Source organism: Oreochromis aureus, linkage group 7, assembly GCF_013358895.1.
Source record: "Oreochromis aureus strain Israel breed Guangdong linkage group 7, ZZ_aureus, whole genome shotgun sequence".
Taxonomy (NCBI): Eukaryota; Metazoa; Chordata; class Actinopteri; order Cichliformes; family Cichlidae; genus Oreochromis; species Oreochromis aureus.
The window spans coordinates 30,919,331-30,947,196 of record NC_052948.1 but is presented as its reverse complement, the minus strand read 5'-3'; the positions used below and the strand labels follow the sequence as shown (position 1 = coordinate 30,947,196).

At 40.7% G+C, this 27,866-nt stretch overlaps 2 protein-coding genes across 3 annotated transcripts; both read right to left on the bottom strand.

Annotated features, from left to right (window-relative positions):
• Nucleotides 1-6,477: 6,477 nt before the first annotated feature.
• Nucleotides 6,478-13,950, bottom strand: LOC116334107 (leukemia inhibitory factor receptor-like). Its single transcript, XM_039615451.1, has 12 exons — nucleotides 13,728-13,950; nucleotides 11,170-11,315; nucleotides 10,928-11,078; nucleotides 10,577-10,840; nucleotides 10,351-10,477; nucleotides 9,169-9,305; nucleotides 8,939-9,084; nucleotides 8,687-8,849; nucleotides 8,052-8,165; nucleotides 7,860-7,950; nucleotides 7,715-7,781; nucleotides 6,478-6,985 (listed from the first exon to the last, which is right to left on the bottom strand). Exons 1-12 carry the CDS (start codon nucleotides 13,849-13,851, stop codon nucleotides 6,776-6,778), a joined length of 1,740 nt encoding a protein of 579 aa, XP_039471385.1. The 5' UTR covers nucleotides 13,852-13,950; the 3' UTR covers nucleotides 6,478-6,775.
• Nucleotides 13,951-16,884: 2,934 nt separating this feature from the next.
• On the bottom strand, nucleotides 16,885-27,753 carry crata (carnitine O-acetyltransferase a). 2 transcript variants are annotated; one of them, XM_031757452.2, is made up of 14 exons: nucleotides 27,579-27,753; nucleotides 26,393-26,683; nucleotides 24,699-24,817; nucleotides 23,879-23,932; nucleotides 23,577-23,742; nucleotides 22,202-22,376; nucleotides 21,941-22,119; nucleotides 21,293-21,393; nucleotides 20,949-21,068; nucleotides 20,206-20,328; nucleotides 18,847-18,982; nucleotides 18,625-18,687; nucleotides 18,306-18,443; nucleotides 16,885-18,152 (listed from the first exon to the last, which is right to left on the bottom strand). In XM_031757452.2, the coding sequence occupies exons 1-14, from the start codon at nucleotides 27,603-27,605 to the stop codon at nucleotides 17,937-17,939; spliced, it is 1,908 nt and encodes a 635-aa protein (XP_031613312.1). In that variant the 5' UTR covers nucleotides 27,606-27,753; the 3' UTR covers nucleotides 16,885-17,936. The 2 variants fall into 2 exon arrangements, with proteins under 2 accessions (XP_031613312.1, XP_039470845.1); XM_039614911.1 differs by lacking the exon at nucleotides 27,579-27,753 and adding an exon at nucleotides 27,517-27,559.
• Nucleotides 27,754-27,866: the final 113 nt, after the last annotated feature.

Sequence of the window (27,866 nt, the reverse complement as noted above, 5' to 3'; positions counted from 1 at the left end):
CCATCCTTTCCTGCATATCCAATTCAGGGTCGTGGCTTTAATGTTCCTTATACAGAAAATGACTGGAAGAAGACACTATGAATACATAAAACATTTAATTAAATAAGGGGAGATTTTTAAACAGGAAAATAAAACCATAAATCATTAAATAAAATTTAATTTTGTGATTTTTTTGTCTCTAATATGGTAATAATAAGATAATAACACAACAAAAACCGCTGTTTACACACACACACACACACACACACACTTCTTAGTCCATGCAAAAAGCCACTTTTTACTTGTCATGAGTGACTGTGAGAAGGAAAATTACCCGAGTCAGTTATCTAATGAAATTCCTCCTTTATCAGTCATTTGAACCATATCGTAATGACAGGCTTAGTTTTGTTTTCATACAAAGACAACAAAGAAAAGGTTCAGGCTTTCCTTTTCCACTCAACATCTAAAGAATTCCCTCCACTCCCTCTTTCCACTGAATTTTCATTTTGGAACCACATAGCACTCCAGAAATTCCAGAGAAGACAAGTGAGTATGTGAGTTTATAATTGCAGTGTTGACTTTAAACTGAGCTACGAGCTGATCTGCAGCCGCACTGGGAGCCGCAGTGAGTCATTGGTTTTACTAGACGTGTATTTAGCCACGTCTTCATGTGTCATGTCAGCTGTTGGGAATTTTTTCTTTCTTGTTATCTCCTGTCCACAGAATTATGAAAGCACAACTATCCTATTCTAAGGTGTTCTCACCAATGACACACAGCTTTAAACAGCTTTCTCAGATTTCGGCATATAAGAACATTAAGTTGCTTTTTGTAGTTATCCTTCTGTAAGACTGCGTACACAGATATTGGCAGGCGTGTCCTTTTAAATTATTACATTTATTTTTATCACATATACTTACGCCACCATCTTGTGGTACAAATTAATACAATTCAGTTGATATACAGATGTTTTTAATTTTTTTTTCTTAACAGAATAATTTACCAAAAGTGACTTTAAATGGAGCTTTTGCTGCTCATTTACGGCTCTTTATTTTTTTGCGGGGACGTTTCCAGGATTTGTTACTTGGTGTTTCAGAGAAACAATTAAGTTTGGCCACAGGATTGAGCAGACAACCACTGGGTGTGACAGAGTTTCATAACCTTGAGGCATACTGGGGGCTCAAAATATGAATATTTATTCTGGACAGCACAGTGACGCAGTGGTTAGCACTGTTGACTTACAGCAAGAAGGTCCTGAGTTTGACCCCTCCATCTGGGCAGGGCCTTTCTGTGTGGATTTTGCTGGAGCTTCCTCCCATAGTCCATGCAATTAGTGGGGTTAGACTGCCTTAGATTTATGCAAAAATTAAGGTCTCAAAAGTCTGTTAGACTGGACTTTTTTGAAACACAAGTATTTAGAGGGGGGTGATTGTGGCTCAAGAGTTGGGAGTTCGCCTTGTAATCGGAAGGTTGCCGGTTCGAGCCCCGGCTCCGACAGTCTCAGTCGTTGTGTCCTTGGGCAAGACACTTCACCTGTTGCCTACTGGTGGTGGTCAGAGGGCCCGGTGGCGCCAGTGTTCGGCAGCCTCGCCTCTGTCAGTGCGCCCCAGGGTGGCTGTGGCTGTGGCTACAACGTAGCTTGCCATCACCAGTGTGTGAATGGGTGGATGACTGGATGTGTAAAGCGCTTTGGGGTCCTTAGGGACTAGTAAAGCGTTATATAAATACAGGCCATTTTAGAAAAGCGTTTGATATATGGAGCTAAAAATTTTATAGGAATCATTATATATGTCCAAATTTTGGATCATAAACTCTTTTTGCAAATCAGAGACACATAAGCAGAAAATATTTTGAAAAGCCGTTAATGAGCCCTTAAAAAATTCTCCAACTTTACCTTGAACATCTTTATCTAGAAGTAGTAGATTCAACCATTAAGTTTCACACAGTTGAAACTTGGACAGAGTTGGGTAATCCCAAATATACGTCAGCACTTATTTTGGTATTTTGGAATGAATAAGTCAGGCCAACAATCAGCTTCAGGAATAACTTTCCCAAAGCCCAACCACAACCCTACTGAAGACTATGTGATCCAGTCTTTATCCAGGAAACCAGTCACTTTAAATGAACTTCATCAGTTCTCCCAAGAAGGTCAAATCCAGCCAGAATTTTACCAGAAGCATCCTGATGGCAACTAAAAGCATGCGGTTGAGGAAGGAACTTGCTAATGGACAGTTAAACTGATATTAGTAGGAGGGGCTGAAAGGGTGCCTCAACTACTCTGCTGGAGTCAAAGTAGTCTGTAGCTGTTGCTGATAAATCTAATACAATTAAAAGCACAACGAATCGGGACATGCAGGAGAAGCAGAAACACCTCAAGAAGTACACCTAAGTATAATAGCTGTGTAAATGTACTTTACACTCCTGGCATGCAACGTGTGACAGCTCATCACTAATGCAGTGCTGGCTCCCTCTAGTGTTCACTACTCATGCCAAAATCAACACAGCAGGTCACACAGTCTTCATGGGGCTTTACTGTTTCTCTGGAAACCAACAACCAAGTTTTTGGCAGTAACCAGACACAATCAAAGCATCACATAAAACACTTTGGAAGTTTATTGTTTTATTGGTTTACAGCATTGAATCAAAGGTAAGTTCTTGGTTCTTATAAACACAGATCAAAAGAAAACACCTCTCATCAAAATTTTCACTAACATAGGCTAAACATTAATGATCAGTCAGTCGGTTCTAAGGTCTTTACTCTGTTGTGCAATACCTGTTTAATTCAGTTCAATTCAGTTTTATTTACTCAGCACCAAATCACAACAACAGTCGCCTCAATGTGCTTTATATTGTAAGGCAGACCCTACAATAATACAGAGAAAAACCCAACAATCATATGACCCCCTATGAGCAAGCACTTTGGCGACAGTGGGAAGGAAAAACTCCCTTTAACAGGAAGAGATCTCCGGCTGGGGTTGGGGTGAGAGAAGGAAGACAGGATAAAGACATGCTGTGGAAGCTCCAACATGACCAGTTTAGTTTCTGTAGTGATGGCAGAGCCAGTCTGACACACGAACTGAAATCAGCTGAGCTGATCATATTGAGAGTGCAAGAACCAATAAACAGGATCGACAGGCAGGCAGACTAGTGATTCCAAGGAATCATTAGTACTGGATCCAATTCCCATCACTACGGTTGACTGTAGTTTCCATGGAAAATTTCTCTGTAAACACTTTCCATTTAGTTTCTGCGTAAGGGCAATACAAACCGTAAACACAGAAGATTCCTTTCAGAGTAAAAGCTGCATCGTTTAAATGTGTTGGTTGCAATGGTAAGGCAAAGCTTTTACTTTGAAGGTGAACACTACCAGTTTCTGGTTTCTGTCGCACTCTTCACAATTTCACAACTGCTCCAAGAGAAGTTATCAAGTGTTTTTTAGAGATCTGCAAGTAACCAAAGCACTATATCAGTTTCATACTAGTGAGTTCCGGAGCCCATTTGAAGCTAGTCAGGAAACACACATTTTTACATGGCAACCAGTGGTTGCCAGATGGTCTCTGATGAGTCTCTAGGGTTGGGTGACTGAGATGTTAGAAAACAAGGTAACTTGAGGGATACGTTTTGTTATAGGAGCAGTAACCTGTCCTATTTGTGTCCTAAAGAGAGGCAGGAATGACTGGACAGTAGTCTGTGTAATGAACAGACCACGGAGGTACAACAGTGTCTTAGAGGAGTGGTTTTCAAACATGAAGGGATTCAAATCCATCCATCCATCCATCCATTCGCTTTCGCTTCTCCTTTTCAGGGTCGCGGGGGGCGCTGGAGCCTATCCCAGCTGTCATGGGGCGAGAGGCGGGGTACACCCTGGACAGGTCGCCAGTCTGTCGCAGGGCCAACACACAAGGACAGACAACCATTCACACTCACATTCGCTCGCACATTCACACCTAGTGGCAATTTGGTTTATCCAATTAACCTATCCCCACAAGTCCTTGTGGGGATTCAAATCTCATAGAAAAAATAATATTTTACCAAATTTTTCCTTGTCTGTGTGGATAATACGTAGGGCTTGCATGATAAATAAGAGAGGCCTCTGTCCGCAGAGATGCAGCAGAAGAATAAAGTATGAATAGTTTGAGCAAGGGGGAAAATCATGTGAAACTATGGATCATGTGAAACTGTGGGGATAGACAACATAGGAAGAGAGGCGCCAGAATGTGTCCATATGTATCTGCACTGTGACCGCTCTCTGACCTGGCCTTAAGTAGGAAACAAGGAGGAGGAAATAAACAGGGCAATTTGACATTTTTCATTTCTGAGAATAGCAGGAGGAATGTGGAGCCAGGATATATGTAGGTAAGAGACAAGACAGCTGCACATACCGATGGTCATGGGATAGTGTGTATGGATTCAGTGATTATAGTCACATGTGGGGGTCAGGTCAAGTGTGTTCTAAATGTATTGTGGGCTTAGAGTATAAATGTAACAGACTGAAGGAGCACTGTGCACATCTCCCCATGTGCACGTGTAAATAAAGAGGAACATGGGAAGTGAAGTATTCTGTCTCGAGTCGTGTCTTACCAGGTCAGAATCAAAGGATCGGGAGCGACAGCTGGTCACAACAGTCTGCTTAACCACGTGCAACCTTTTGATTTTGCACCTAAACAAATAAAAGAATGGGTGCTAATGTATACATTTTACAGGTTTTGAAGAAGTATGTGCCTCTTTGGTCCTCAGAAGGTACAAATCAATTCAGTTCAGAATCAGAAACTTTTATTGTCATTAAGCATCAGCTGTTAGAAGCAGCTCTCGGTAGCAGCATTTATAATAAATAACAATAAAACCAATAAATAGGTAACAGTAAATACACATTTAAAAAGTACAAACTATCTAATCAATAAATTCAATTTTATTTATATGGAGCCAAATAAGAAGAGCTGCCTCAAGGCCCAGCACATTGTAAGGTAAAGACCCTACAGTAATAAGAGAAACCCAACAATCAGACAACCCCCTTCGAGCAAGCACTTTGGCAACAATGGAAATAAAACACTTCCTTTAACAGGAAGAAACTTCCAGCAGAACCAGGACGGGGCAGTGGCCCCCCACACCCTCTAGCAGATCATTACATGAAGGAACCTTTTTAAAAAAAACAAAAAAAAAACAAGCGCATCCATGCTCACAGGTGTACACACAGGTGATCACACACAAACTACACCCTTTTTGGCTCTTACCTCAAAGCACACTGTGCGCTGTCGATCTCACGTGCTGCACAATAATGTTTAATATTTAGTATTTACTGTCATATTCCCATAGATCATTGTGATGAAGTTTATTACTCTCGTTTTCTTCTGCTTGCTTTCTTCTTTCTTTCTCAAAAGGTGATCCAGGTAATCTATATATGTATTTTTTGTCTGCTTATTCTGTTGGTTTTGGTTTTTGCCCTTTTTCCCGTCCCTCTTCCCCCGCTGTTTTCTTTTCCTCTTTCTTTCTCCCTTTCCTTCCCCAGTCAAGTCTGTCCCATATTCAGCAAGTGAAAATAAAATAAACAATAAAAGGTGAATCAAATGGACCATTACGGCAAGGCTGGGATGGTCCATTTGGTAAAGTAAATCCGTTGGGCATCTTTCTTCGCCTTTAGACAATAATTCTGATGGCAAAAGAACCAAACGGGACAGGTTAAAAAAAAAAGAAAAAAAGAACCAGGCTCAAGGAGGGGCAATCATCTGTCACAATCTGTTGGGGTGAGGATACAGCTCAAAGACATGCTGTGAAAGAGAGCCAGAGATTCACAATAACTAATGATTAAATGCAGAGAGGTGTATAAACATGTAATGAGTGGAAAAGTGACTGAAAAAAGAAACACGATGCATCATGGGAATCCCCAGCAGCCTACACCTATTGCAGCATAACTAAGAGAGGATTCAGGGTCATCTGGTCCAGCCCTAACTATATGCTTTAAAAAAAAAGGAAAGTTTGAAGCCTAATCTTAAAAGTAGAGATAGTGTCTGTCTTCCAAATCTGGAAGCTGGTTCCACAGAAGAGGGGCCTGTAAAACTGAAGGCTCTGCCTCCCATTCTACTTTTAAATACTCTAGGAACAACAAGTAAGCCTGCAGAGCGAGAGCGAAGTGCTCTAATAGGGTGATATGGTACTACAAGGTCATTAAGATAAGATGGGGCCTGATTATTTAAGACCTTGTATGTGAGGAGCAGGATTTTAAATTAAATTCTGGATTTAACAGGAAGCCAATGAGGTGAAGCTAATATAGAAGAGTTTCTAGGACATCCTGATAATAATGAATTACAGTTGTCCAACCTAGAAGTAATAAATAAAATGAATTAGCTTCTCAGTTCAAATCTTGTAAATAACTCTACGGGGTACATTCATGTAGGATTTTCACTGTTCTACTATTTCTGAGAACGTAGCTTTTTTCTGTCTCAGCAAAGTGGAGCCAAAACTGAATTTAAGCTCTTTAGAAAAATTCTGCAAGTCATGTAAAGTAAAACAGTGTTTTAGCTTGTATCTGTTTAATTAAAGCTTTGATTTCAAAACATACATCTTAGACTTCATTTGAAAGGAAACATCTTTTTTTTCCTCTTTTCAGTTTAGCATGTGACTAAAGCAAAACCCAGCCCTAACCCTAGCTGAAGACGATAATGAAGTTGATTAATTATGTTGTAGTTAATGATGTCTAAAGTTCCCCTGTAAGGTTTAAATGTGTTCACACATCCAGCAGCTATGCAGATGTCTTGGTGTTAATAAAATGTATGTGGACACACAGGAAATGGGACTGTGTGGTTACTCCTCGGTGGGTAAAGTGGGGCATGGCAGGGGTTTCTGCAGAAGCCTATTGTAGTCATCTTTGGAAGATGGAGAGAAGGTACAATACATCAAGTCCTGGCTACCAACAGGCTCTAGTGGTCTGACATTATCATGCAGTTCAGGAACATCCATGACCTCGCTGTAGTGACTCTGACCGAAGTGATGATGATGAATGGCATGTTCATTCTGAAAAACAGAGAAAATGACCTCATGATAATGCAATATACAAGGAAACTAATAAAGAACTGACTAGTACAGTTGCGTGGAGTATAGAGGTAGCCAGACAGAAAGTAATTTATTGCACTCCTCATTGCATTGTTCCATAAACTCACCTGAAGCACACAAGAAATATCAGCTAACAATAGAAACGACAGTTCCCTGAAAGATATCCCGATTCTCTTACGGGTATGTCAGTATGGGGTCACTAAAATGAATACTGAATCGGTGTGTGGCGTTGCCTAAACCATGTTGGATTCTGTAGTTTGTGGTTCCCTCCCAAATCGGACCACAAGTGACATGTTTAGCCGAATGCTCTCCTTAAATTGCTGGCCGTCTGAGCGATCCGAGACAGCAACAAATTCACAAAAAAAGAACAAGACAGCATCATCAACTGCACCAAAGTCGATTTACCATTGAACATTACTGCATTACTGAGAAATGTATTGGGATTACAGTTACACATTACATTAGAAATCATGGCATGTGACACTGCTTCCTGTACATAATCGGCCCATGCTTATATCCCCAAGTTTATAGAAATCATATTATAACAGAAGTCAATGTGTTGCTAAAAAAAAACAATAACTTTTTACGGTTTGGTGCAAATGAGAGATGCTAAGTTTGGCACCAGATGTTTGAGGCTCCTAAAAATGACAGAGAGGCCTGATAAATGTATCCACATTTGTGACAACTTACTGGTGATGTCAGCCACTTGTCTGTCAGCACCGGCTTTGGGATTGGTGAATGAACTTTGTGCTTGATGCTGTTGGGTGATAGAATGCATGAAAATAAATGCCAAACAAAGATTTAGAGACAAAAGAGGCAAATGTGCACTGCTTACCACACCCGGTGTCTGTAGCAGAGGATTGTGCAGATGGACAGAATAATAAAAACTGCTCCCAGGGCTATCATGGTCAGCACTGTCAAGTAAGCTGGTGAAAACAATGAAACGCAATAAGTAAATCAAAGAAAATGACAAGTGTTGACAGTCTAATTAAAGAAAATAGTCTTTAAGAGGAAAAAAGTAACCTACTCGGTGGATTCAAGGTAACGCTGTTGGATAAAACTGCTGTTTGTGCGTTTACCATGAAGGTGTACGAACTGATGTTCAGGTTCTTTTCAATCAGGTTGGTGGCTTTGCGAGCGACTATATGAAGACAGAGTGACCACCAATATTACAACATAAACACATCTTTATGATCTTCAGGCAACCAGCTAATCTTTCTGTGTAGAGAAACAAACTCAGGACTCAAATCTTGTGGATTAAATGTTTTTCTTCTGGAAATTTTCATAATCAATCAATAGATACACTTAAACCTTTCAGGGTTTTTTTACAGATTTGACTGTAGTTAAATAACTTCCTGTGAGTACTGGAACTTCTCAATCTGCTCTAAATCATATACTGATTTGCTGTGTTTTTTGACTCCAGTGGTACCATGAATTACAAAATGAGCACCATATTTAATTCAGTAAAGCTTGAATCAATCAATTGAGACCAAAAGCTCATTAGGTAAATGTTTACTGACGTCAGACCAGTTGAAAAGCAGGGACTTTTTCTTACTTTTATATGACCTGACTTTACTCACACTGTATAAAAGATTGGACTCATTTGTATCTCATCATGTCCAGTTTTATTTAAAACTCTGTGATTTTTAAAGAAATACTTACCATCACCCTTTGTGCGGATTTTGACACTTTTGCTCCAGTCACCCCATTTCCAGAAATGCTGTGCTGTTCCACATCGAACCCTCACGTCATAGTCCCAGTGTGGTATCAAGTCCTTGATAACTGCAGCTGTGAGGCCAACTCCAAAGTTTTCAGTCTGGAAAACCTGCAAGGACAAGAATTATGTTAGCTGACTTCAGTGATGACTTTTACTTTGAAAAGCTAATACCTAAGTTTTCCTTTTAATCTACTCACTTTGGTATTAGAGTCTCCATTGCTGACATCTACTTGGCATGTGAGGTTGAGATTACTGTACTTCTGCACAGTCCAGCTCCATTTCAGACTGATGTTTCTGGGGTTCACAGTTGAAGCTGCCACTTTTTCTGGCGCGACCATGTGCACTAAAACAAAAGATCACAACAATCAGCTGATCTTAAGCATTAAAAATAATCATTTTAACCTCTTTTTTTTTTTTAAAGCTTTACCTCTTTTGGTCAGGTTTGCCCTGTCACAGAGCTCGAGCTTTCCCAGCCGATTAGTTGCTGTTAAGGTCCAGTTCCTCTCAACTGTATCCACCTCTACTTTTTGTGAGCATTTTCCCGAATGTCCATTGATGCATGGGCTAAAATGTAAAAAAATATACACTGCTTAAATATTTACAAGTAAATAAATACAGAGACTAGCAGGACTACAAATTCACTAGGAAGCAAAGTAAGAGTACATTTTAAATTTCTCATTGACTGAACTCCGTATTGCTTAATCAATACTGTTTTATGCTTTAAAGTTTAGTCTATAAATCCCAAAATGTTTTCGTTTTGATGGTCTTTTTAAAGGGGAGCCTTTCTCTGAAGTGCTTGAAACTACTTTAAAAAATATTCTTTTTGGTTTTTTTTTGGGGGGGGGGGGGTTTAAGGACTCTGGTGACGAGGTGTATCATGCACAGTTTTCACTGATAATAATATAAAGTGAAATTAAAGAAGAATAGCCCTGAAAACCCCCCCACTGTGATTTCATCAAGTACGTTTTCTTTGTACACTCACTTTGACTTTTGACCTACATGGCATTACATACTGTGAGAAGCTTAACTACTGTTTATTCCATAATTAATCAATTTGTTTATTGGATCATATTCATGCTGGGCACTTTATTTTAGTTTTCAAATAATGTGTTAATCATCTCTGCATGTGTGTGTGTGGCTTATGCTTGGACATGCATGGATTTTACAGAGGGGAGTGGGGCACTTTAAAGGGGAATGTTTTGACAGGGTGTGATATGTGGTAGATTTTCAGGTCAGAGTAAGCTAACGCTAACTAAAAGTAGTAAACAGGGCAGCCTGTCTGTCTGTGATTGCATTGGAGTCTACATGCTCTTGCAGCAGAGCACTTTACTTCCTGACTATTATTTTTTGAGCTTGTTTTTTCTCCATAAACCATCCTGCAATTGAAGTTGCATAGCAAGTGTTGATTTTTGTAACTTCTGACTACAGATCATCGAGATCATCTATGGTTCACCAACTTTTTGTTCTTCTGAATTTGAAATGGTCTGCAGCTTTTAACAAGGTGCCCAGTGAGTGGACACTTTATTTATTCATTTATAAGATTCACACCCTCAGATGCTTCCATACAGGAGACTGTAGTTATATTAAGGGTGGTTGGGTCTTATTATACCTTCCTTGGAGCTGATATATTCTTTCCATTGCAGGATGTTCATTTGCTGCCCTTCCTACATTCCAAAAACAATCGATTGATTCCAGATCCCGGGTTTCACACTGAAGATCACTGTCATCAGGAGGGTCTAAGTGTGTGGCAAATACCAGGAAAAACAGAAAAACCAGCATTTATTTACAAGATCAATTTGAGAAAACCACAATCTCAAATGCTACATCATACTTACAGCTGGCATGAAAACTGGCTCCACTGATGTTTCCTTTGGTTGTTTCACATATTACATCACTCCAGTTTTCTGATTCTTGGTCCAAGTGAACAGTCAGGGAATGCACATGTTCACTGATCTTTGTAGCATTTAAATTAGCGCCTTTATAGTTGGGTAGAAACATTGTTTTAATACTTTCCCCATCTGGCACCGTACAGCAGAATGTGGCTGTGCTGCCCACCTTGAATATTTGGTCTCTTGGGAGAACCAGTATTTCACCCTGGTCTGAAGAAGCACAATGATAAGAATAAACAAGACTGTGAAATGTTTAAGAATGATGAAAAGATCAAATGATCTGAATTCAATATTAACCAGGTAGCGTCTTCTGCATCCATGGGCTTGATTGGTTGTTGTATTGGGACCTAAGCCGGACTGAATGGCGAGCACACTGCGATGGTAAATGGGAAGTCCATTTCCAGGAATGAGTAGATCCTATCTGTGCAGGTGTCACAACAACTTCACCCTACAACATTATCATAAACAAATTAGAGCAACAGCTTTTTGTTTGGAGGCTACAGAAGTGAAGTTTATAGTTACCCATAATAATCTCTTACATTGTGTACAGGTTTGTCTGCAGTGAGAAGCTGCAGCTCGTACACGAGCCCATCTCGTATCACAGAGCAAGACGGGTCATCTTCCCACTTTAACAGGAAACTGTCGTAGTCAAGAGTCACATTCTGAGGTCCACAACGCAAAACACCTAAAGGAAGTGACCACATGACATTTTATGGTTAAAGTGGAACACTGAACAATTCTTCATAGTCATTGTTGGGCTATTTGAGCAGCAGTCAGTGAGGACACAGCCAGTGGTGCCAATAGTGTTGTCACTGCCCGGGCATCAAATACTGATGTTTTATTAAAGACTGTCGTATCTATCTGTGCTGGTGCATGAATGAACCTATCATAGCAATCCACTTCTTAGAGCTGATGTCCAAACACTACTTCAGTTCTTAAAATCAAACACTGAGCCACCAAAAAAAAGTTGGATATAGTTTTTGAAGTGCATGTTGTGTTAGCCTGTGTTGAGCATCAAGCTATTAGGTGAAAATTGTGCTGATCCTGATGTGTGCAGTGTCCTGTAATGTAGTTATACCCATCAACTCCCATGGTAAAATATCCAACTTTACAGCAGAAATAAACATGTTTACACCCTGATACAATAGGGCCATCTGCTGCGACCGGTTGGGGTGAGAGAAAGAAGACAGGATAAAGACATGCTGTGAAAGAGAGACAGAGATTAACAAGTCATGGATGTAATGCACAGTGGTGTATAAACACACAGTGAGTAAAGAAGAAGCACTCAGTGTATCATGGGAATCCCCAGCAGTCTACAACTATTGCAGCATAACTAAGGGAGGATTCAGGGTCACCTGGTCCAGCCCTAACTATATGATTTAGCAAAAAGGAAAGTTTTAAGCCTAATCTTAAAAGTAGAGATAGTGTCTGTCTCCCGAATCCAAACTGGAAGCTGGTTCCACAGAAGAGGGGCCTGAAAACTGAAGGCTCTGCCTCCCATTCTACTTTTAAATACTGTAGGGACAGCAAGTAAGCCTGCAGTGTGAGAGCGAAGTGCTCTAATAGGGTGATATGGTACTACAAGGTCATTAAGATAAGATGGGGCCTGATTATTTAAGACCTTGTATGTGAGGAGCAGGATTTTGAATTCAATTCTGGATTTGACAGGGAGCCAATAAGGGGAAGCTAATATAGGAGAGTTTCTAGGACATCCTGATAATAATGAATTACAGTTGTCCAACCTAGAAGTAATAAATAAAAATAGTAATAAGTGTGCCCCTTGGCATAGGCACACTTAATGAACTAGCTTCTCAGTTCAAATCTTGTAATTAACCCTAAGGGGTACATTCATGTAGGATTTTCACTGTTCTACTGTGTTTATGTTTGGAGAAAGAAGAAGGAGGTTACAGCTCAAGAACACTGTCCTTCTAAAAAAAAAAGACTCCCATGAAGATATCTAAAGATTAAAAACAAGCAAACAAACAAAACAAAAAACCTGCGAGCAAGTCTTGATGCAAGCTCAATCTTCAAGGTAAGGAAATCCCAAACAGCTGATATTGTTTATCTGGATTGAAGACTAAAAAGTCACTTGGATGAGTGATGAAACGTTTCTCTCACTGAAAACACTACGTCCAGATGAACAGAATCAACTTATTGAGAATCCCACTGTATATGTATTTTTTGTCTGCTCATTTTGTTGTTTTTTGTTTTTTGCCCTTTATCCCCGTCCCTCTTCCCCGCTGTTTTTCTTTCCCTTTCTTTTCCCCAGTCAAGTCTGTCCCGTATTTAACAGGTGAAAATAAAATAAAATAAGCAATATAAGGTGAATCAAATAGACCATTACGGCAAGGCTGGGATGGTCCATTTGGTAAAGTAAATCCGCTGGGCATCTTTCTTCGCCTTTAGACAATAATTCTGATGGCAAAAGAGCCAAACGGGACAGGCAAAAAAAAAAAAAAAGAGAATCCCACTGTAAAGCTGTGAGGTGAACTGAAGATGTGACCATCTGTGTCCATAATAGTAATAATAAGACATAATAATAAAATCCTAGAATTTTGCTCACCAAAGCTGAAGCACTTCATGGAGCCTGTCAGTAAAATTAACCACACAGCATTTCATATTTTTTGTCAGATATTTCAGTTAAAAATACTCCAAAACCCACAAACAAGGTCAAGAGGTCCACAAAATTATTAGAGCAAAAGACTAACAGATAGATAGCTCGCAGTGAGGTCTGTGCCCATCTGCCAGTTGAAACGACGTTGCAAATACAAACTTTAAACCTTTAAAAAATATTTAAACGGGTGGGTTATAAAAAATTAATTATCATTTAAAAAATCACCCTATGTACAGTTGTTACAAAGGGGAAATTACAGACACTACTTATGCCTTGCTTCAGCAGCTCAGTGGCTGATGCTCCCTGAAGACTGTGGTGAGTGCAAAGTCAAGATAACCTGTAGCTCCACTGCATGTCTTTTAGCATACAGAGTAAAGATTATTTGTGCAAACTCAGGTGTATACACAACTAAGAGCTGAAATCAAGTCTTCTCTAGTAAAAATATCAGATCCTTTTAATACCTGAAGACTGTCACATACTCACCATCTCCTTGTCCATCTTGCATGCTTTGTCTGAAGAGTGAGAGCAGTAGCAACCATGAGATCATGATCATCCTCATTTGTAGACTGAGGCAATGAGCATTAGCTAACAGGTGGCTGAAAAGCATATTTCTGAGGCTTTTTAAATAGAAGCAAGGTTCAGATTTTCTTTGAAGAATCAGTGGGCAAAAAATCAGAGAGAAGAAGAAAGTCAGTGTCAGGTTACTCTGTGGAGCTGTGCTCCATTCACACACTCACTCTGCAAATCCATTTATATAGTAATGACTGTGAGATCCAGGTGGACCCCAAACAGGAAGTGGAGCAGCTGTGTGTTCTCGTAACTAGGACTCGGCAGTCAGTTGGGACACGCCTCACACGCTCTGCAGCTTTTACTGGGAACTGATGTGTTAGAAAAACATCAGTCAGAGAGTGAATCAGAGCCAACAAACAGAATGAATCCAAACTTCCTCATCCAGATTCATCCCTCCATTACACCTGCTGGAATTAGTTTTCGCTACAGTTCTTGTGCAATGCGGCATAGCTCATCCTTTTCTCCCCATTTCCTTCATAAAGAATGGCTTCTTGACAGCCACCCTTGCACTGAAACCATTTCTGATGAGTCTTCAGTGAACACCAGATGAATCAGCTGAAGGGGCAGGTGCACCTCTCAGGTGTTTGCTGGATTTTTTTCCCCTAGTTCTCAAGGACATGACTTTCAGATCCTGTTCACCTGCTGTAGATAGCTTTGAGGTCTGTCACTTCTTCTTTTGTCCTCCACTCGCACAGTTTCTGCTGTTTTTTAAGGAGACACTGCACAGCATGCTGAGAAATGCCAACCTTTTGGTTAATATCTGTTTTTTGTCACAGAAATACTATTTTATGTCTGTCTAACTGGGTTTGGTATTTTTAATAGATTCATCTAACAAACCGTGTATTTTGTAACAGACTGCTAGTAACAAAGTGCCTAAAGATACAATTTAAATTGAGTCCTCTGCTAATCTGTCTGTTGTGTGTAGATACAACACGAGCTCATCCCTTAAGTTTAGTCCTTTTTTTTTTTTTTATCTCTGAATGATTCATAGGTCACTATCAAATAGCTTAATAAATAAAACATTCCTCTAAAAATGATCAGATACAAACACTGAACTGAAAATGAAAAAGGGTTCACTCTATTAAAAGATTCAAAGAATAATTTCTCTGTATAGAAAGGGAAGACAAGCGACAAGACAAGAAGCTGAGGCCACAGAGTTATACAAGGCCAACACGGGGACTAATAAAACTATAATAACAGTAGAGGTTTTTCTAACATACTTTGCTAATACAAAAAACGATTGGAAAAAGCTAATGAACGAATAAATGAATGAAGAACTGAATCCTTAAATGAAAAAAGTCGATTAAATAAGAGGTCATTTCCGTGCATCAACATTTCATAAAAGTTAACTGACTTCTTGAGCAGGACCTTGCGGGCACTAGATTTCAGTTTATTTTGGCATAATAATGTTCTCTGATCCATCACCTTTCTGATGATCGTCCTTAAACCGTGAGACAAGATTTTGCTTGGAGTCCCAGACTGAGTGTGATTGATGGCCATTTGTAGGTGATGAAATACTTTTTTCACTCAATGGCATGCAAACCAATTTAAAACTTTTATGTTATGCATGTTTTTCTGGATTTTTGTTGATATTTTGTCTCCCCCCATTAAAATTGGAGACGGTTCATTTGTTTGTGTGTGAACAATCTTACAAATTAAGCAGAGGATCTAGTAATTATTTCACCCAGTGTACACATACACAAGCACACTTCTCAGTCCATACAAAGAGCCCTTTTCAGGTCTGAGTAACTGCAATTGGGAAAGCTCTGGAAAATGATCTGTTGTATGTTTTCTTTCTCATTATCTCATCTCTACTTTTCCAGTCATTTAAACTGATTCATTTTCTTTATACAGAGTACACAGAGCCGGTTCAGTCATAACTAAACAGAAGAATTCCTTCAACTTACTGCTTTCCGCTGTGTTTTGGCAGCACGTGAAGGTTTAGAAATTTCTGAGAAATTCAAGTATGACGGTCAGAATGTGGGTTGGTAGTTTCCCTGTGAGTGTTTGGTTTTAGGGATGGGGGCAGGGTAAACAATCCAGGAACAGGGTCTGAATGAACCGGAGCTGATCTTCAGCTCCAGCGTGAGCCGCTCTGAGTCATTGGTTTATTCAAAGTCTTTTCATGTTTAATCCACTGTAGTGTTTCGTCTGCTGGGAAATGTCATCTTCTGACTACAGAAATATAAAAACACAAGTGCCCTGCACAGTTCCCACAGGAGGCAAGAGCCTCCTCTGATTTCTGCATTTAAAAACCTTAAAGGTACTTTTGTAGTTGTGGTTGAGTTAAACTGAGTTTATTGACTCTAGTGGAGCAGCTGTTTGATGCCGTTCATGGGTGGATGGTGGTTTTTGGTCAGCATGACTTGAAAGAATAATCACAGGTCATACTAAATGTCCATTAGGAATAACGTTGGACACTTTCTCATCCCATTTGTTGTTAGTGACAAATATTTGGGGCTTTCCAGTGTGACTGTATTCACATGGGCAACACAAGGCTGAGCTTTGCTTCACATTTGGTGTAACACATCAGACTGTTCATGCTTTCATGCTTATGTAGCCTTGCTTAAAGTGTTTTTTCCCCCTAGTGCTAACCAAATTATTCACCATCACATCATAAAAAGGGCTTGTTATATATTTTCCAACAGTGTTTTTAGCACAGGGGTAGGATTTTAGATGGCCTTAATCCAACACAGCTTATTTAAATGGCTAAATTATATCCTCAACATGTTTTGAAGTTCTCCAGAGGCCTGGTAATGAAAACCTGCAGGACACTGGCCCTTGAGGCCTGGAGTTCCCCCACCCCTGTTTTGGCAGATTATGAGCCTACCTTCTGACTGTGGAGGCCATTTGAATTCAGAAAATATTAAAGCAAGAGCCTGTCACCAACATCATCGCACCATCAGAGGACGGAGTTGTTGCCATGTGATTGGCCGATTTGTGTTAAACAACTTAACTGGTATACCTAATGAAGTGGCTGTGAGTGCCCATGAACCATGGTGCTAAGACAAAAAAAAAAAAAATGTTACTACTAAAAATAACATTTTTAGAAAAATATACAAGAAACAAGTGCTTTGAACAATATTCATTTAATCATTCATTTAACTTTGTATTTTTTACATTCACAATAATTACATGAACTCACAACCTCATTTAGACTTCAGTAAACATGTTCTACTGTGATCTTAAACCCAAATCTTGAAGTGTTGCAGAACAAAGTAGCATTATGTTAACATATGGCCTTAAACCCAGATAAAGGCCATTCGTGAGCTATGATTTGGGTTAACTTTGACTCGAGTTGAAAGACAAGTTCACACAGTGCGGGTAAAGTCATCGACCAATCTCTGATTCTAGAAACTCGAGTTAAGAAAACTTTAAGCGCCACACAAGAAACACTCACAGGACTCCAAATTTTAACCTGATATTTGCCAGTAAATCAGATTCAGCTTGAAGAGGAGAAGGCAGGGCCGAGCAGAGTTGCAAAGTGGGTTGCAGCTGTTACGGATTTCCAACAATGTGGGCTCAGTCTAAACCTCTCTGGTTATGTTTTAAACTATGACATAGTCCAAGTATGTCATTTTCTAAAACTTTCTCCTATTTTTATAAGTTCAAAACTAAAAAAAGTAATAAAAACATTTTCACCCTGTGCAGCTTTGTGCTTTACACAATAATGGAGGTCTAAGGCACACAAGTAAAAACCAGACTGCTAAGCTACAGATAAATATTCTTATCAGACAACGAGCAGCAGACAACGAGCAGTCTTCATTAATGATTGTATCAAAAAGTTCAGAAAATAATCTGAAAAAAAAAAAAAAAAAAAAAAAAAAAGATTCAAAGAGTTCTAATTTTCTGATTAAACCAATCACACCTTGTTGGTTTTCGGTCTGATCGGGTGATCATGTGATAGTGAAATATCCAGTCAGAACCATCAAAAAGTTCAATTTTCCCCACTGTAAACAGGTGCTTCATTCATTCTGTGATTTTTTTTATCATTTATCATTTGAAATGTGGAGGACAGCAGCTCTCACTGATTCAGTTTCATTTAAAGTGCACGATAAATCAAACAAATCGGCGGTCTCACTGCAGCAAATGTTTCATCTCTGGAAACGTTCTGTTGGAGCCTCACAGTTTGGCTCTCGGCGTTTGCTCCAGCAGTGTCCTCATGTCCAGCAACGCATCCACCACAGCCTGAGCCAGCTGTGCCGCGGATGTTTCTTTGCAGCTATTGAAAGCCGACACGGCAAAGTTGATGTGGTCGTTCATGGGGTTGTAGCACACACCGTACCCGTTGGGCACAACCGGGCCAAAGCACATGACGCAGTCGGTCTGGGATGGGACCTTTTTGAAGATATGAGACATTTAGATGTTTCAACTCATCTGGAGTTTGTTGTTCAAATTACATAAAAAGATTTACACATACATGAAAAACGCCAAAGGTCACAGGGTCATATTTTTTACTTGCATGTGTTGCTTCAGAATACTGTTGTATACCTGACTGGTAGACAGTCGGTAGTGTAAGGCTTTAGTGTAGGCGGCGTCTTTCAAGACGTCGGGGACGGAGAGGTTCTCTTCGACGGCCTGCATCTTCAGACCCAGCAGGTGTCGGTCAATGGCCTGACCACTGATTGCCTGTGAAGGATAGACGGAGCAAAAACAATTATTTTTTTCCCAGTGGATTCATTAAATATTCAGGTCCCTTCACTTTCTGCACCCACGTGCTGTAGATGTGAGGCTAGAGTCATCTCTACTGTCACTGCAGAGATGCGCTCATTGCTGGACCTCTGACAGTCCCAGTGCTGTGAGCACTCACCATGTTAGTGTACGACCTGTGAGCCTTTACAGCTTTCTCCATTAGATCCACTTTCTCAGAGTTCTGTGTAAACAGGAAGTAGATGGGAAAATTACTTTACTTGATTACTTGACTCATATTCAATTAACCAGTCTAGTTTCATAAAACCTGAATTTAAAAGAGCCATCAAATCAAATAAAAACATCCATTCCTGGCTGCTGTATGATCAGTTTGGTGGCCGACCTGTTTGCTGGCATCGTCAAAGGCTCTGACGAAGGCGGCTGAGGCACGTGAAGCAGATCGTATCGTATCTGTACGACCGAGTCTGAACATCCGCAGGGAGGCGCTTTCATATGTGGCACAGCAGTGCTGGTACATCCTGCAAGGAGAGAGGAGAGGATATTTTACCTCTAGGAATAAAAATGAGGAATTAAACCGCCCCGATGTTCAGTCACAGCTCCCAGATTTAAAAAAGAAAAAAAAAACAAAAAAACAACATCTTTGAAGGTTCCAGTCTTAGCAGCGGATGGCACCATTTCAGTACTTCAGAAGACGTCATAGTTAAATTAATACCAATCCATCCTGAATTCAACTTAAAACTTACAATTACTCTACACCTACCCATGCATTATTGGCACCTCTACATTGTCCCTAAAAGGACGTTTATGCCCCGCAATGTGCCTTGTCCTCTACATTTATTTTAAATTAACCAGAAAATAAAAAATACATTAAAAAATTACACAAAATCAGTTAATAAACAGAATTATAGACATAAAATCACAATAAGCCAGGGTCTCAGGTTAACCTCCTAGGACCTGGCGTCCACATATGTGGACATCACATTTTGGGTTGTCTAGACCAAAATACTCAATTTTGCTCTACAAGGGCCTGATATCCACATAAGACGACATTATACTCCCACTGTTCTATTGGAAAAAACAATAAATAAATAAATAAATAACTAAAAAATCATCATCATAATAATAATAATAATAATAATAATAATAATAATAATAATAATAATATCACATAATTCTTTGTTTTTACATTCATCAGGTCCCAATCAGTCCAAGTAGCAAAGACAAATTAAAAATGCATGCCATGAAAGAGTTTGGGTCTTAGGAGGTTAAAGACAGCAGTAAGCTTAAGGTATAAACCTTGTTGTGTGAATGTGCTTATTCCTACAGTATAAAAACTAAACTAAATAAAGATGACATTTGCAATCTAACCGATTACAGCAGTTTACAGAAGCATCCCACAATCATCTCTCTGTTGAGAAATGCTTAAAACAGGATCTTTTTTAACAAAAATATTTTTACATAAGCTGCGTTAAGCTGCACTGAGCTGATAAAGAGGGCAGGAAGTCACACACAGGAATAGCAGGGAAAATCTTGTAAATTTTTAAATTAAAAGCCCCTGCACAGACAGAGCAACAGCTCATGTGATGTCCAACTGATGAGGTGAGAACAAAACATCTAATTGTGAGTGAGTGAGCAGTTCTTCAACCAGTTCTCTCACATACACTCCAGAGTATTTACAGCAACACAAAGACCTCTATGCTACAGTTAGAAAGCCAGACACTGACACCAACCAGCGCCTCACCTGTAGTAGGCCAGCTGCAGCGCCATCTGGATGAAGGCATCAGGACTCATCTTGTGGGCTTTTGGGAAGTTTTTTCCAAAGTGTCCAAAAACCATCACCCTCATGTCCAGTTCATGGGCCAGTCTGTAAGGCAAAGATGTCACATTTACACTGACTGTTAACACGTATGTACTCAGTAAGTTTGGACAGCATTATTGTACCAGAATATTTAGACTATGATTTTCAATATCATCACATTAAGATGTTCTTCTATCCTTTACATAATAAGATGATATATTTCCATCTTGCATTGTTGAGTGCTGCACAAAAACACCACCAGCGGGCAGTATGTACTGGTAAACAATCTGCTGAGCTCAGCGAGCTGTGAAACACGGCCACAAAGCGTAGTAAAGGGGGAATATGTTTAGCTTTGTCCTACCGATACAGATAAGCTAGGTCACAAGGATGAAGCTTGGAGAAAACTGTGGATAAAGAGGGTAAGGCTTCTAACTGGATTCATTTTTAGTCCTTCAGAAAAACACCAAGTTAAGAATATCAAGAAAAGAAACAACAACCCATATGTTAGCTTTTTCATAGGTTACCATTCACATGTCAGTACTGAACAAGGCTATCTCTTTATGCCAGTTTGTTTTACACACAACTGCTCAAATCTATATCAAATTATACCTGGGTTAACACAAATACTGTCCTGAAAAAATAAAATATTGCTCAAACATGATACTCATTCCAAAAGCTGCCCTCACGTGTTCATGTTGTTCTTGGCCTCCTCAATGTCTTTCTTGATATCCGGAGTGATGTGGAAGTCTAATTTCCGCGGCATGGGTAAAGGCACCATGGGAGAGCGCACCATCTCAGGCTTCCTCCTGTTAACACAAAGAGAAAACAAAACATAGACAGAATCGGTGTTTACACCAGAAAAAGAAATCTGAATGAGTGGATGAGATGGAAATTGAGCTGCAGAGAGCAACTTAAACAAATGTAGTGCTTTCAAACATGTCCAATCAAGCTGTGGGGAACATGCCCATGCCAGAGGCTCTAAAGGGTTCCTTTATGAAAATAAACTGAAGATAATCTGTGACCTACTTACGTGTACTCTACAACGTGGTCGATCAGGGCTACGATGGGGGGACCTTCAGCCGGAGCATGCTCATAGTTTGCTCCACACGCCCCATCCTCTCCAACAATGAACTGGAAAAGAGAGGAAAAAAAAACATTTAGGGAAAACACTGCACACTTTCTCTAATTCTAAAGGATTTTAGGGCCTTATTATTATTATTATTATGGAATACAGTAACTACAGTTCCAGTTTATCAAACATCAAAGCCCACTGAAGAGAGACCAAACCACCGGGGTGAGAAAACCAGGCCTTGCTGCAGGAGACAGGTTCAGAAACATCAAATGTCTTGATGCATGAAAACATGCATCCACTCATCATGTTTTTCAGCTAAAACTGTCCTGCAGTCTGAGATATAGCCACCTTTCTTCAGTTAAACTTGTTGTTTATTGGTTTCAGTGAGGGAAATTTCACAAGTCTCTCCACAAAACACTGATTTTTAAGAGTTTGAGGGATTTTAAGGCTCTTCTGTAACACTGATGTTTCTCTTATAACACTTCAAGCTGAATTTAGGCTGAGTGAGAGAGAAACATCTGCATGTACAGACACCATGGCGTGCAGGCTGTCTAATGAGGTTGTTGGCATCTTTTGTGATCACTGTTGTATGCACGTGCGGGTCACCTGCAACGTCTTGTCAAACCAGCGGTTGCCACTGTTCCACTGGCTGCCTCCTCCGTGCAGCATCTGGATGGCGGCACAGCTGCGGTAAAGCTCATTAGACACCCGAGGCATCGCTCCATCCAGACACAGCGTGAAGATGCTCCTCTGGATTGCCAGCACTGACTCTTTGTTGGTTTTATCTGCACACACAAATCAAAAAGTGATTAAACTGCTCCACAGACTCACAGCTCTCATAACACAGTCAGCATCCTGTTGGCTCACCTTTGATGAGGTTGAGGTAGGCTTTGCCCCACGAGTCTCTGTGCTGCGTGGTGAGGATGCCGACAGGCTCCGAGTTGGAGTTTGTTGAGGCATTGCAGATCCTCTCCAGCTGGATGCAGAGCTGATCGGCAGTCAGTGGAGTTCCGTCGCTGTTGTACACATCCAGCACGAAGAACTGGATCCAAGTGGGGGAAAGAGGTCGGGTCAGAAATCAGTCTCCCAGATGCAGTTGCAACAACAGCTGGTGTCCAGACCTGTGTCTAACACATTCTTTGAATAGTTCCTGATTTAAATTAGAAGAAAAAGTGCTAGAGTGGTAACTTGGGGGGGATTTGTTCATCTTTCTACTAGGGTGAAATTCAAACATTCATCCATCACAAGTGATTAATATAGTGATTTGTTTCTTAAAAACAAGCCCACTAAAAGTTTCTTTTTAATGAATCAAATATACAAAGGACGAAGAAAATGATCCTGAAACTAGAAGAGCGCTCAGTTCCTCCTTTTATATCAATCACAAAAGGACTTTTTTCAAAACAAAAGTTTTTCTGAGGTTTATGTCTGTGGGTATAGATCTGTAAACTTATATGTATCTTACTGCTTTGGAAGAATGTATTAGGAGGTAATGTTAACTGCAGGCTACTAGCCTGGAACAAACCCTGGAATATTGTATGGCATTAGCTGAATATCGTCCCCTAATGGTGGATGCAGTGAAAAAAAAAAAAAAAAGGTCCCAGTGTTTAAAACTCTTAGTCTTAAAAAATTAATTACTAACAAAAGCAAGCAGCTAAACTCTGTTAATGAGTAGGATGGCTGAATGTTTATGATTTGTGCTTTTCTATTGTTTTTAAAATGTGTACAGCAGTCCCAGGACTGCCAAAGGCCACGCTCACTCAAATATGCTAACTACAAAGTATGTTTAACATATCCAGGATCTCTTTCCTCATCTAGTTTCATTTATTATCGCCAATCAGGTCCTTTGCTATAATGCCATTCACCTTTCGCGGCCTTGCTGTTTCGCTGATTTTTTTGTTTGCAATTTTGATTCTGAAGTGCTGTACTGTATGTTTGTAATTTTTTCCCCAACAATGTCGACGAAACGTTTTGCACTGTCAAAGGCACCTGTGGTAGCACACAAAAGGCAGAGGAAGATGCTAACCATCGCACAAAAAGTTGGACTTCTGAACATGTGTTATTATATGTTACATCTGTTATTTCAAACATAGTCTGCCGGCCTGTTTCCTTGTCCAAAACACCACGCAGGTTTCACACGGCTGCTCCGTTCAGACCCATGAAAGTGCCGAGTGTACTCTCGAAAACTCGATTTCACCGTGTTTGCTAATCTCTAACGTCAGGCTGCAGAAGGCGAGCTGCTTACCTGGAAGTTGTGCACTACGGTGATGTGTTTGGGGGGTCGTGAGCTCTTGGCGTGGTTCACCACCGAGTCCCTCTTCAGACCGGGGATCCGGCAGGACGACAGCACCTCGTAGTACTGATTCATGCAGAGAGGCTTTCCTCCCAGGTACTCGACCGGAAGAGTTTCACTGAAAGAAAAATATTCTATCATTTACAGCATGCTTCGGTTTGACTGATTAAAACTTACTCAGGATCATGTGATCTCATTAAAATGTATATTTCATCCCTGCTGAATAAAAACCACATTTTAAAATAAGTACTCACTTATCGATCATTGTCTTAAAATCCAAAACGCCTGCTATCAGTTTAGCTGCAAACCTGAAGACAGATAGACAAAGATCAATATAATCTATCGAGTTTTAGTGACAGGAGCCCAGAGATTCAGCAAGTATGCCAAAGAAAATGCTGGAAAAACATGAAACTTTGGCAAGGGAAAAAAAGGAAAGGAAAGATGAAATAAAAAGAAGGAAAAAATAGGGGAAAGGGAGGGAGAGGAAATGAGGAAGTGAGAGTTAGAAAGAAAAGGAAATGAAGGAGAAAAAAGTAGACAAAATAGTAGAAGAAGAAGAGGAAGATGATGCAAGCTTATGAGTGGAAGGGGAAGGAAGCAAGGAAGCAAGGAAGGAAGGAAGCAAGCAAGCAAGGAAGATCCAAAGCACCTCAAATACACATCAAACCTCTGAACACCAAAACTGCCAAGCTGGAGTGGAAGGTCTAATCTTTTATTTACTTCAATGACTGAACTGAATGTGTTTATGATGGACACATGGATTCAGACCTTCACCTTTCTTACAGTCCTTGAAATCACCACGTGTTCAGTGGTGTTTACATTTTAGCCTATAAATGTGACATTTAGTCAAAATCAATTAATTCATTGTGTCTTTTTTTTTTTCAAAAAGCCAAAAAAATTAATGGACAAAATTAATTTGGTCCAGCCAGATCCTGTAAAAACAAACAATTCAGTCATCATCGGGGTAATCGAGGTACACGACTTTATACTGCAGGGAAAGAGACACAGAGAACCTGTTTGGGATTCAGAGCATTAAAGAGACTCTGACATTTGGAAGAAGCTGCATGTGATCACCTTATTTGTCCTTTCTTATCACTGAAGTTCATGCGAGGCAAAACCAACCCAGGACTCGAATGGACGACCACAGGCAAACGATAGTCGAGGTAAGCGACCTGAACCCACCACTGGGACAGCTACAGAGAGACAAACACACAGAGAGGCACACTGTGGATCACACATCAAGAAGAGGGCCACAAAATAACTTTGTTATCAGATTTTCCTTTAAAGAAGAAATATTAGGATCAGTTTACAGAAACACCTCTTAGCCTCTCCCTCACCAACAGCAAAAACTAAGATGAGGCAGGACTTCTGACATCAACACTGCATAAAAAAGGTTGAGAACAATATGCTCTAGACCAGAGGTTCCCAAAGTGTGGGGCCCGCCCCCTAGGGGGGGCGCAGAGCGATTGCAGGGGGGGCGCGGTATGAAAAGGAAAACAAAAAACAAAGAATGCTTGGACACTACTAGCATAATGGACAGGTTTTTGACGGGGCTCCCACACAAACGCAAAGCAGGAGATGAAGCATCGCCAAATATGTTTCCAAACCAACTTCCTTCCAAGCCAAAGACTAGAAAATATGGTGAAGCATATCTTCCCTTTGGCTTCACCTGCACAAGTGCCAAGGTAGGTCTCCCCTGCAAAATTAGTTTCCCTGCGTCGGGAGCACGCGCTGGGCTCTCCAAATCACGGACAAACAGGATCCCACAGCTGTTTTTGTTTTTGAACCCATTTTGCAACCACACGTAAAATAATTACACCGTGACGCCTCTGCCTTTCTAAATGGAGGGACAGTAACTGCGTGTGTATATGTAAGCGTTTAAAAACTGAAGATAGTCAGATTAACAGTATTTTGTCTCTACCTGCCATTCTGCAATTCATCTCCTGTAAACAATAACGTGGCGCACAGCGTGACGTGAAAAGAGGCACATACCTTTGACGTTGCGTGACGAACTCTGTAATCCTCGTCCACACATAAACGCAAAAAAGGAGTTTTAAATAATCTCCGTTTTCAGTGAATCGCAACGCCGTTTACGTGTTGACGAAAAGCCCAAACGCATAAAAACAGCTGCGTTTTCAAAATACCCGTGTAGGTGTGGACGAAGCGAAAAAAGAGTTAGTAGTATATTTTATTACTACCTGTAATTTATTGCCGTTTACTTGTATTTGCTTAATTGTTTACTAAATGTTTGAGGTGTGAAATAAACCGCAATGGAGTTTGAAAACAAAATATGGGTGTGTGTGTTTGGAGGATGTGTTTGTGCGGGGAGGGGGGGAGGGGTTTAGGTGGTGGGGGGGCGCGAACATTTTTCTTGTAAAACAAAGGGGGGCCTGGCAAAAAAAGGTTTGGGAACCACTGCTCTAGACAGTCGGTTTTTTTCTACTCTTAGGTCTGTGTGATGTCATACAGGCATGTCATTAATATGGTCAACTCAGGCAAAGAAGTCCCACCCTCCTGTTGTTTAAGAGAGGTCAGCCAATCAGAAGAAAGTTGGCTTAAAGTGTGAGGAAGTAAAACTGCTCACACAGAGGATGAATTAAAAGCCCAAAGTACGAAAAAGGGGGATTATTTTGAACTGAAAGTCCAACAAAGCTACTCTAGCAGAGTCCAAGAATGAGAGTATGGAGGTGGAAATAAGCATCATAAGTCTAGGTTAATATATTTAAAGGACCAGAGTGCCAAAAACAAGGTCCCCTTTTTAAGCTCACCCAGTTCTCAGTTTTGGATGCCCTCTTCTCCAGACCCCTCTGCAGCCTCTCTCCAAGCCCTCCAGCTCGCTGAAACTCCTCCAGCAGCCCTTTGGTGCGCTTCAGCTCATCTGCCTCCACAATGGGCTCTAGGGCGGCAAGGTATCGCTCACAGGTCTGCTGCAGAGGGGGGACAGGCAGGCATGGCAGCCCCTTCTGGTGGGTGAGGTATCGGCCAGCGACTCGAGTGGCTGATACCGGTTTGACCAAGAAACTGGTCTTCACAAAACCGCAGGGCTTCGCCATCCCCACCTTTAACAGAGAAATAAGAGAAAAGACATTAAGACAAAAGGTCACAGCGGATCATCAGCCACTCCCACAGCACATCTCACCACCTTTCGCTGTCCTCATTCATGTCCCGCACCACCCTCCCATACTTCCCTGCCACTCCTGACTTCCTCATGCACTACAACATTTCCTCTCTTGGCACCCTATCATATGCTTTCTCTAGATCCACTTCTCCATAAACACTGTCAAAGCAAATCTCATATCTACAGTGTTCTTTTCTCAGCATGAAGTCACTCTCCTGCTCGCTGATCCTCACCTCTCTCCTTAACCCAGCTTCAACAAGCTTTTCCCATAACTTCATGGTATGGCTCACCAGCTTTATCCCTCTGTAGTTACTACAGCTTTGCATATTAGTGTCATGGGGAAAACTAGCATCACAGGATAATGAGCAGAGGATCAACAACAAACCCATAAAACCAGATTATGATTCAAACAAAGAGTATTTAATGTGTTTAAAAGGTGTGCACACATGCTAATCTCATCGGTTTATTGCATTTATGTTGTAGCATCTGCTTTTAATCCACCTTACACAGGCTTGGACTACATTAAAGTTATCTTTAAAGCTGCAGTCACGCTGGTGTTCCACGGTCTTTGAGCTAAATTCACCTTTCACCCACTTCTGTAATTGCCGGTGCGTTAAATATTAGCTACAGCTAACAGCTAGCAGCTAACAAACGCAATTTTCCGCCTAGTAGCAGCAGCGAGCTAATTAACTTACTATAGCTCAGAAAAAAACGAGTCTCAGGTGAATTAATTAACGTGGCTGTCATTAATTCTGTCAGAGTGTGAAAGCTGACCTCGGGGATGGGGGGGACACAAACAAACCAACAGTCAGTCCGCTAAAGCTGCCGTTACTCACCAAAGATCTGCTGCAAATGCCCCACATTCTGCCGTCGGAGGTAGAAACGCCCACAAAAACACAGAGAGCAGTCCAATGAAGCACAGAGTCCAGCCAGCACGATCTCACTCAGCTTTATTTTTTTTATCCGGCAGGCGGGCGGTGCTGTAGCCTGACTGCACAGCCTCTCTGCAGCTGCTCAACGTTTGATCTGCTAAAGTTACTCAGCTGGAACAGAGCCGGGGTGACCGGCTGCCCCAGATGCCATAAATAAGTGGCGTAGTGGCAGTTATGCGCACTTAGAAGTAC